The 10,646-nt window shown below is 54.6% G+C and overlaps 1 protein-coding gene across 2 annotated transcripts; it reads left to right on the forward strand.

Annotated features, from left to right (window-relative positions):
- Window positions 1-6,325: 6,325 nt before the first annotated feature.
- On the forward strand, window positions 6,326-10,201 carry LOC141936579 (inhibin beta C chain-like). Of its 2 annotated transcripts, none has more exons than XM_074853644.1 (2): window positions 6,326-7,234; window positions 8,803-10,201. In XM_074853644.1, the coding sequence occupies exons 1-2, from the start codon at window positions 6,889-6,891 to the stop codon at window positions 9,555-9,557; spliced, it is 1,101 nt and encodes a 366-aa protein (XP_074709745.1). In that variant the 5' UTR covers window positions 6,326-6,888; the 3' UTR covers window positions 9,558-10,201. The 2 variants fall into 2 exon arrangements, with proteins under 2 accessions (XP_074709745.1, XP_074709746.1); XM_074853645.1 differs by having other exon boundaries at window positions 8,815-10,201.
- Window positions 10,202-10,646: the final 445 nt, after the last annotated feature.

Raw genomic sequence — 10,646 nt, forward strand, 5'->3', positions numbered from 1 at the left:
CCCCACTGCTCTGATCCACAGGCCAGCACTGAATAAGAGGGTCTGTTTCTCCCACAGTCAATTCCTTGCCATCAGTACAGCAGTTTCCTTCCCCTTTAATTCAGTCGACCAGGCCCCTCTATTCCTTCCAACCATTTTTAAAGCCTGCTACAGACAACCTGTGACAGCTACAACAGGGGCAGGCAAGAACAACAAACATTTCTTCAGTTTCTGTGAAACTGAGCAATGCTGCCACCCCTTCTCCCAACACTAACTACGCCAGGCAATAGCAGAATCCTGGGTCCTTATGCAACAGTTTTCCAGCCACAGAGATAGCAGCCACATGTAGTTTGGTAAGTTCTCTGGGACTTGCTTCCTTATACATCCATCTTAAGAAGGTGTTAGCTTACTCCCAGGCCTTAGCTTTTACTTAACTAGAACAAGAAATGCAAAGTTGCAATGATGTAACTCCAGGGATAGCATTAAACCTGATAATAGTCAAGTCAGTACAGCTTTGGACATATATAGTACACCACGCTAAACCTTGTTTGCTGGGTTTAGCTCATACTTGTCACACAAGCCAAAAAAATATATGCAGCACCATGCTGTTTAAACCAGCTACATCACGTTTTTAGTTAGATGTGATGCAGAGCAGTACAGTCAAAACACCCTGTCAATGCGCTTAGCCGTAAGGAAAACTCAAAAACTTAAGCCCAGCAAAACGACTTCTAAAATATTCACCTAGCAGTGAGTCTGTAGGGAGCCTGAAGTAACTGATTAGACAGAGAAAGAAATACTGTATTTGCCCCTATAAGGGATTAACTTCAACTGTCAGCTAGCACATAGTTCTGCACATCATACAGCAGGCTGCTGAGAAAGGCTCTAGGTAATGCTGGAACCAGAAAAACAGAGCTAGTTTTATGCAAGCATGGTGCCTGGGTAAATCAGATTGTGTCTGGGACCCCAAGAAGCATCACCGTATGAGTGGTACATGAACAGAACAGCTTCCTCTGGCATCTCGGCAAGAGACAATCCACGGGTATCTAACAAATTCTAACACTGCAACTCACAGGATCTAAGAGGCCATAGATGCATTATGTTCTGGCAAGCTGGACAGCTAGATTTAGAACTATCTGCTTCTTCCAGGGGACACCGCAGATCAGGTCCCAAAACAGCAGCAACCAGCAAAGACACCTGAGAAGAAATCTGAGAGAAAACTAACTAGTTCCTTTAGTTCCACTCTGCTGAATGGACTACCAGCCTACAGACTTGACCCTCACAGGTCAGATGGCTGCAGCTCAAAGCAGCACTTGACTAACTAGCATTATATATCTCTGAATGGAGAGAAATGCAGCTACACCATAGACTGTAACTTCTCAGTTTTGATCTTAGAAAGGTTTAAGCAAACAAAGCTACCAGGACTCAGCCAAAGAGGAGGACAATGCTACGAACCATTGTCCGGTATTGTTAAATCACTCAAGGTTTCATCTTGTTCATGCTATGCAGGTAACTCGAACTGTCCCTTAGGAACCACTCAGAAAAACTGCAATGCCTGGTAACTAAAGGGTCAATTGACTCCATATCCTACTCACCTCTAGGGCACCAGTCCCCAGTCAGTCCACACACAGTAGCAGGGGGAAGAGATAAGAGAATGGACCATATCCAAGGGGTGTTTCTCCTTCACAACTGGCAGGAGTTGATTTGGGAGTCTTAATCCAGCTCCTCAAAGACCAGGTGGCTGTATCCAGCAAAGCATCATCACTGCAAACAACCTGTTGAGATCCATCCTCACTTGTGCAATCCCTGGAGTCTGGGGTAATGGTTTACTATCCAGTGAAGCTGCCATCAAACATCATACTTTGCCATCTTGATGGACAGAGAAGAAAAAAATCAGTCTAATGTCTTTCTTCATCATCTAGTTTGTTCCATTAAAAAAAAACCCAACCAAACCCTTTTATTTGTAAATACACACATGCACTGGAATAAGTTTCTGAAGTTTACTATGCAGATACAACCTGTCCTTGCATTACAAAGAAACAGGAACAAACAGAGGGAAATCTTTACCAATATACGTTTAACAGCTAGTTGAAAATACAGAGAGCTGTGGATGGAGAACACCTACAGAAAAAAAAAATATTTCAGCAAATCATCTGTGAACTACTGAATTGCCATTTAATCAGGAAGGAAGATTACAGCAACCCTGTACGATTTAATCAAGAATTTCCAGCACAAGTTCAAGGAGAAGGACACAGAGGTTACATCAGTCATCCTTAATAGGCTACAGGTAGCAAACAGGATAGAAATAAAAAATAACGGAGCATAAGGAATCAGAACTATCTGAAGTAACCACAGGGAAGCAGGTCCCAATTCTTAAAGTGAGATGGAGAACAGGTCAAGGCAAGAGGCGAGACAAGATTCTCAACAAGTACCAGTGACAGAAAGCCGAACCAAGACCAGCCACGTGTGGAACTTCCCTGCATGCTGCCAGCAGGAAAAGGAGCACTGAGACAGAGATTTAGAATTAGCAAGGGCACTGTTTTGATCTGTAAAAAGGCATGTGTTCACCTGCTTTCTGACAAGCAAACCAGGTCCCACAAGATACTCTCACTGCTCCCTATGCAGATGGAGAAAAAATCTTGTGCACGCCAATGATCACGGGTTTCTGTGGCCTACAGCGTGCTCTCCTCTAGAGTATCCGTTCTTTGAAACGCCAGTCAGCCTTAGCACAGCTCTGATGTTCCGTGGGGCTTGAAGAAGCAGCCACAACACCATACCAAAGAGTCCCGCCACCGTCCTTACTGTCAGGACATAACTCTTCAGTCTACCCTTTGTTTGGCGATAAACAGGCTCCAGAGCTTGGCACTATTTCCAGCTCCCCAAGCAGGTTATCTCCCTCGATCAAGTCTTTTTAGCACCTCCCTTCCCCAACGCTTTGGGTTCCTTACACTTTCTAAGCTCTGACTTTGCTCCAAAATTGAAGATAGCCAGTAGTTTGCACCTACTGAGCAACACATGCAGGATTAACAGCAGCTCTGCATTTCCAGCTCAGGCCGCATCTGAACCCTCTTCAGAGTGGTTCAGATTCTAATGGATCACTTTGCATGAACAGAAAAAGCAGCAGAAGCTATAATAAACTTAAGGTTTCCTTGTACTCATAATGACAGTGGCATCCTTGAGCTTTAAGAAAAATAAAGCCCGTCCTGGAAAGTTGGAAGCTTGGCACTTCTGCCAGAAGCTTGCAGTGAAGCTCGTTCCCTTACCACTCCCACTACTGAGGCACACCTAGCTGCATATTATCAGCACATATGGCTAGAAATACACCTTCTTTTTCCAGACATCTTTTGTCAGCACTGAAGCATCACAAAAGTATACAAAAAACAGGCAGAGCTAAAGCAGTTGAGTTCAGCTTTAAGTGCTCAGGAGAAAAGCTAATGCATTTCTGAGCTGATCAGTCTGGATGTTAAGAAGATACCTACAAGCAACAGGTCATTCAGATTAGACAGATGCACTGAGTAAGGTTCTTGGTAGTATCTGCAAGCTGGTAAATCAGCTCCCAGGAATGGGAATCAATTCACCCCTCTGAAAAATGTAACACCTGGGTCTGGGCACAATTACGCTATGTGAAACCAACACAGACAGATCTCAGACAAAAAAATGCAAGGGAGGTGGGATGATCATCCATGCCACATTTTACCTAAGATACAAAACTGGAAATGTTTTTGTATCTGTGGGGGAATTTTAACTTCCCCGAGAAGTCACAAGTTCAGGAATGAACAGCAAGGATTCTGGCGACACTCCTTCCCACTTTTGTTTAAATTATTATTAATTATTAGGAGTTGCCTCACAAGGAACACTTCACAGTGCAGGGGGCTACTGTGTGTAGCACTGCTGAAGGGCAGAAAAGAACAAGAACGTAAACCTTATGTCCAAATCAAAATTCAAGGCAACATCTAGAATGGGTCTGTACAGCCAGCCCTGATACCCTGACCACTGCATCTTCATTGCTTTTGATAGATAAGCTAACTGTAGTACATGTCAGCCAGGCTCACCAACATGTAGCACACTCACTACAGTGAACAGTCAAACTTGAGGATGCGGTGGAAACAGGTGAAGACATGGCAGAAAAGGGCATATCCTGGGACAGAGTGAAATAAGAGGGATCTTACACCAAACCCTGTGCAGGACAAATAAGTTGGAGTAAGTCAAAAAGACACAGCTGTAGCAAAAGCAAGTACAGACCCTAGAAAGAACAGAGGCAAATAAGGACTTTACCAACAAGTTCAGATTCTCTGTGGCCTAACAGAGGGCTGGAGTAGATGCTCATTTATGTAACAATCGATAATGAAAGAGACAGCAGAAAACCACAGGGTCTGCACACCGCCCTCAATGAGCCAGTTAAGTGTCTAGAGCCTTGTCCACCACTTAAGGAGCTGGCACTGTCTTTGCCCCCCAGATCTGCGGTGGCCTTTTAAAAGGCAAACACCCTCCTATAAGCAGTTTCTGAAAGACAGCACATCATCAAGCCCTTCATAAAATCAGAGACCAGTGCAGCAGCCTAGGCCTGGGCTCAGCCTTCTCACCCATCTCAAAACAAAAAAAGGCCAGAAAGAACAATGACTGAAAACCATAAAAAGCTGTCATCGATGAAAGAGATAATCTAGATCAAATTCTAAGGGAAGGGATTAAAAAAGATTCACCCAGTGAGAGAAGAGAGGTAACAATCCACCAGCTACATCTATTTACACACTGTATCAGGCGCTCAGAAGGACAACCTCTGATCTGATTTAAATTGTCTGATAGAGGAAGACTTTAAGTAACATCAACTTACCTGCGAAACTTGCTGCCAGAATATTGCACTGGCAGAAGTCAGAGGCAACTGACACTCAGGCAGACAGTCCAAACATCTACAGGTACCCCAAAAAGTCCTGTGAGGATTTAAAGGTGTCACAGGGCAGAGAACACCGAGTAACAAGTAGCAAGACAACCCTCCCACATATCTCATTAGTGGCCTGCTCAGAGTCTCTGAAACCCCTCCTGAATACTCTCCAACCAAGACAGAAGACAACTAATTCTCCAGCATTTTTACTCTTGTTGTTACACAAAGCAGGGCCCCAGAAGTCAAAAATGTTTCCAGGAAAGAGTTTCAAAGCAAAGACGCTGTGAAGATACCAGAAAACCTTACTGCACTTCTCAGACACAGAAACGGATGATATGAGGCCTCCTCTCCCACCTGTTGCTCCCCTTCCTTTGTAGCCTCTCGCAAGTGCTGCACTGCACGCAGAAGACTGGGAAACAAGGCAGCCACAGCAAGCTCAGGCACATTTCGGATCGCACAGGGATGCCCCTTGCATCCGGGCCAGCCACAGATGCACGGTGCAGGGGAGCACCCAGCTACCATGTGCTCCGCCAACTTGCCGAGGCAAGCGGCCCGCTGCGAACTCCTCCACGCACCGACACCGCGGCGAGTCTCGCTAGCCCCGACGGCCAGCAACGCCCGGAGATGGCGGAGACCCAGCCAGACACCGACCCCGAGAGGGGCAGCGCGGGAGTCGGACACCGCCTCCGGGCGCGCCCTGCCCACACGCTGGCCCGCGGCGGCAGGAGCCCCGGGGACACGCCAGACCCAGGCCCGCGGCCCCGCGGGGACGGGGGAACGAGCGGGGACGCAGGGAGGACATTGCCGGCGGGTTCCCCGCGGGCGGCGCGTCCCCACCCGGCCCGGGGGCGCCACCGACCACCCCGCCGGCCTCGAGCCCCCGGCCCGGCCCGCCCCGGGCTCCGACTCCGGCCCCAGCCCCAGCCCACCGTCGCGCCCGGCCCTCGTCCCCGGCGGCGCGCACTTACCGGGCCGGGCCGGGCCGGGCCCTGCGCCGCGGGGCCGCCGCCGCCGCCACCACCCCGGGCCGGGCCGGGCCTGGGCCGCCCGGGCGGGGCGGCGGAGACGGCGGGCGGATGGGGGGACGGGACGGGGCGGGGGGCGGGGGGGCGGCCGGAACGGGGAGAAAAGGGGAAAGAAACAGAAGGGGGGGGGGAAGGGGGGGGAGGGGGGAAAAAAAAAAAAAGGAGAGAAGCGGCGGGCTCCTCCCCCGGCGCCGTGCGCGCTGCGTCACTACCCGTGCGCGCTGCGTCACCATCCCGCGCCCGCCTCGCGCCCGTTGTCGTAGCAACCTGCCGGACGCGGCGCCGCGGAAGGCGGACGGAATGCGGCAGCGCCCCCTGGCGCAGCGGAGGGCGCCGCGGGCAGCAGAGACGCGACCGCCCCCCCGGGGGGGCGGAGCCAGCCCGTGGCCCCGCCCCCCAGCGGGCAGCACGCGCGATGCCGGCTCTGCCCGGGGGCCGCCCCCGCCCCCGGGGATTCCCCGTCTCCCAGGGGGCCCAGCTCCGCCCCATGGGGGGCCCCCACGATGCGCCCTGGGCGCCCCCCGGGGCCCGCCCCGTACGCGGGGACCCCTGCCGCCTTCCTGGGCGCCCGCCCCTGAGGGGGGCAGCGGAGTGGGACCGGGGTGCCCTCCCTTGGCCGGAGCAGGTTGCCGGGGCCCAGCCCCAGCCCCTCGGCAGCCTCTGCCGAGCGGGCAGCCCCGGGCTGAGCCCCCCGAGCGGGGGCGCCATCCGCCCGGGGCCACCTTAACGCGGGGCGAGCTGCGCCGCGGCTGCCCCGTGCCCGGGAGAGGCTCCTGCGGGATCGCAGGGGCGTTTATCTTGCCCGGGATCAGCCAATATTTGTGGCCACGTCAGGAGAACGAGCCTTTCCTCGCTCTCTGCCCCTGCGAGGTCCAGCGCCGCCGTCCCGCTGCCGCGCTCTGCTCTCCCAGCCGCAGCGCTGCTGTCCCGGTTTGACTTCGGCTTACCGGACAGTTGGAGGAACGCTATTTGCTGAGACCCCCCGGCCGTCACCTCCCGGCACTGGAGATGACAGCCACGGTGGCTTTCCTGCTCCTGAGCCTTCTGAGGATGGCGGCTCCCAGGGGAGTGCGGTGCCCAGCCTGCGGGCTGGCGGCCCTGGCCCCCACCACGCAGCGGGACGTGCTCATCGCGCTGGCGAAGCAGAGCATCCTCTCCAAGCTCCGCTTGCCCGACAGGCCCAACATCACTCAGCCCATGCCCAGGGGGGCCCTGCTGACCGCTCTCCGCAGGATGTATGCGCAGCGTACGCACACGGCCGTCTCCCCAGGGATTCCCCGTGACGGCAGCACCCCACACCTGCGTCCTGAGATGGGTCTGCAGGAATACGAGATCTTGAGCTTTGCCGAATCAGGTCTGTACAGACCCTGCATCCTGTGGGCGTGGTGGGATGGGCCCTCAGGCGGGGGGCACTGAAGGAAGGGAAGTCTTGCCTGTGGGAAGGTGGTGAGAGGTTTCCTCCACTGCACAGGCATTTCAAAAGCTCTGCACAAGGGCGTCACGCTCCTGCAGGCAGTGTAGCAGGCCAGTGGGCCCACTGCTGCTGGATGCACTGGCAGTGAGAGGCTCTATATCCAGGACCATTGCATCCATGTCCCAAGCTTACCCCAACCAGCTGCCCCTTGCCACGGGCAGGGGAGGCCCTACTGAGGCTCTGGGGCCCCTCTCATTTACATATGGGGCACGTTGGGGCAAGGGGGTGGGCGCAGGAGCAAAGTTGGACTGCTGTATCATGTGAATTTGTTGTCCATTTCTGTTGAACCCTCCCCACTTGTGCTAGAAGTGGAGGGGTCAGATTGCCATGTTTTTCAAAACATGATTTAAAGCCTAGATTCCCTGTCAGCTCACCATGTGGGGACTTAGGTCTCCAAAGCCCATCTGCTCCCTGCACTCAGCTCTGTCTCCACTTCCTACCCAAAGGGGTGGGCTGCCACGTTTCACTCCAGATCAGCTGTGTTCCTGGGATGAGAGCACTCCCCAAAACGTGCTTAGTGGTCCTGACAAGTATCACTGTAAAAACAGGGTCCTGTACTCCCCACTTCTCCCAGGCAAGTGCAGTCGTCTTTGGAAAGAAGCAGAATCGATGCTCCATCCTGCAGAGCTTCCTTCTGCACTGTCACTTTGCCCAGCCCAATCTGCTGCCTCGTGAGGTGTGGGGGGCACACACTCCCCTCGCAGGCCTTTGTGGGGTTTGCATGGCTGCTGTGGGATAGTGAGGGCTTGCTGTGTCCTCAAAGACCTCTGGGAACAACGCTCCTCCGCAGTACATTGTGTTCCCATACATAGGGACAATGGGGAGTTGTCTCCTGGCCTGGTGGAGTGTCTGCTGGAAGCGGAAGAGCCGGCGTGAGCCATGGGGCTGAGCCCAGTCTCTCACCCCCCTGCACTGTGCCAGACCACAGAGAAGGGGGGTTGTGTCCTCATGGGCAGAGCTGTGCCAAGGAGCCCAGCACTGCTCTCACAGTCCCCGTCAGCCCTTCCTTCGTGAGGAGTAGAGGCAGCTCCACAGCCTCAGCAGCAGCAAGGGTGGGACATGCTGGAGCAATGTCGGGTGATGATTCCAGCCATGGAAAGCACAGGTAGTGCTGGAGGTGCAAATCAGTGTGACTGCCTTAAATCTAAGGCTGGTTTACACAGCCAGATAACCTACTTCAGAATCTTCCAGCAGCTTCACTGACAAGGGGGATATCAGGCCAGAGGCGGAACCAAGCCGGGTTGCTGCATTCAGCACCGGGCCCAGATGCTGCTGCTTTAGAGTGGCATAAGAAGGGGGAGCAGCAGCAGCGCAGGGAAGCGGTGGCCCCTCGACGCCTGTGTGTACTGTGCTCTGCTCTCCAGTTTGGATGTACCTCCCATTTGCTCTCACTCGGTGGTCCTCGGCCGGGGGAGCCCCTCCCCTTCACCTCCTGACTCTGCTTTCAGTTCCGTGCACAGGGTCCTCCACCTCCCGCAGCGTTCATCTGCATTTCCGCTTCACCCGGGAGCTGGCTGGGAGCGCAGAGATCCTGCAAGCCACCCTCTACCTGTTCTGGGCTGTCCCCAGCCCTGGGACACATCCTGTCACCGTGAGACTCTTGCAGCCAGACCCAACGGGGCTGAACACGACTGTGGCCAGTGAGACACGGCTGGAGGTGCAGAGGGCCGGCTGGGCCACGCTGGATGTGGGCCAAGCTGTCCAGAGCCTCTTCGGCCAAGGGAGCCCGAGGCTCACTGTGGAACTGGAGGTGGCAGAGGACTGGGGGTCTCCCCTCCTGGCTAGCCACAGTGATTCCCACTGGCCGTTTGTGGCAGCCCAGGCCCGGGCCAGGCTGCCCCACCGGGTCCAGCGGCGCGGCATTGATTGCAGCGGGGACTCTCGGATGTGCTGCCGCCAGGAATTCTTTGTGGACTTCAAGGAGATTGGCTGGGAGGACTGGATCATACAGCCGGAGGGATATCACATGAACTACTGTGCGGGGCTGTGCCCCCTGCACATGGCCGGCATCCCGGGCCTTGCCGCCTCCTTCCACACGGCTGTCCTCAACCTCATCAAAGCCAACAATCCGGACGCAGCCATGGACTCCTGCTGCGTGCCCACGCAGCGTCGTCCCCTCTCTCTGCTCTACTATGACCGGGACAGCAACATTGTCAAGACTGACATCCCTGACATGATTGTTGATGCCTGTGGCTGTACCTGACCAGCTATCTGAGGAGGCAGGAGGGCAGGACCCATGCTATGCAGGGCTCCCCTCCTCCCGGTCCCTCTCTGGCAGCGCGAGACCTGGCAAGCTGCTGAGAGATGAGGACCCTGCCAAGGTGTTTTCTCCTCCTGAGGCTGAAGCATCAAGGGTGATGCTGAATCTGCAAGTCCTCTCCTTCCTCACCTCCTACACGGCTCTTTTCCCCCTTCAGATCTGCCCGTGGATTCCTCTCTGCCTATGAGCCACGGCCTCTGAGTCTGGCTCCTGATGGACACCAGACCCTTCTACCTGCAGGACTCTGCAGAGCGCGACTCCCCGGGCAGCTCAGGGCAGCCCTGGCTCACCCTGCTGCTGGTCCCAGACCAAGGCCATGGTGCAGTCCTGTGCTGCAACATGAACATGGGCTCTTCAGGTAATGGGTCCCAGCAGTGGCCACCTCAGGGTGCTGGGGGAGACAGAAGCTGGAAAGATGCTGGGGAATGGCTAGGCCAGAGGGCGGAGGGCTGTCCATGGGGCCCCACACCTCAGCTGGACATGAGGTGGAGGGGGGTGAAGAAGGGGAAATTGATCCCAGTGGGAGGAAAGTGTCTCCTTCTCCAAGCATCCCAGCTATCTGGTATTCAATAAAAGACTCCCAGCCGTAGTGTGTGCATATGTATGTGTACACGTGTGCCCTGTCATTGGCCCGCATCTTCCACCTCTCCCAGGGTGCAAGGTGGTGGATGTGCCCTGGCACGGAACTGACCCACTCTGCCATGCACAGTCCTCTTCTAACCAACTACTTGGTTATAAAACCCAGGCAGCAGGTTTGGGCATCCACCACCAGGACGTACTGTGCCCAAAGACTGCAGTGCTGCTGGTCCCACAGCTCTCATGCTCTCTGCCCCTTGGCTGCCTTTCCCAGGGGGATGCAGAACCCCTGACTTGTCTCAACCAGATCCAGGACATGATACGGGAGCCCCTGGACACAGGGGGCTTGTGATTCCTACCGTGGAAGGCACCTTTCCTTGGTTGGGCCAAATTTTCCATTCCACCAAAACCATTTGTATTTGGCCATTCTTGTCCAAAGTCAGGACAAAACTGAGC

This window comes from Strix uralensis, chromosome 33 (genome assembly GCF_047716275.1).
Source record: "Strix uralensis isolate ZFMK-TIS-50842 chromosome 33, bStrUra1, whole genome shotgun sequence".
NCBI classification, from domain to species: domain Eukaryota; kingdom Metazoa; phylum Chordata; class Aves; order Strigiformes; family Strigidae; genus Strix; species Strix uralensis.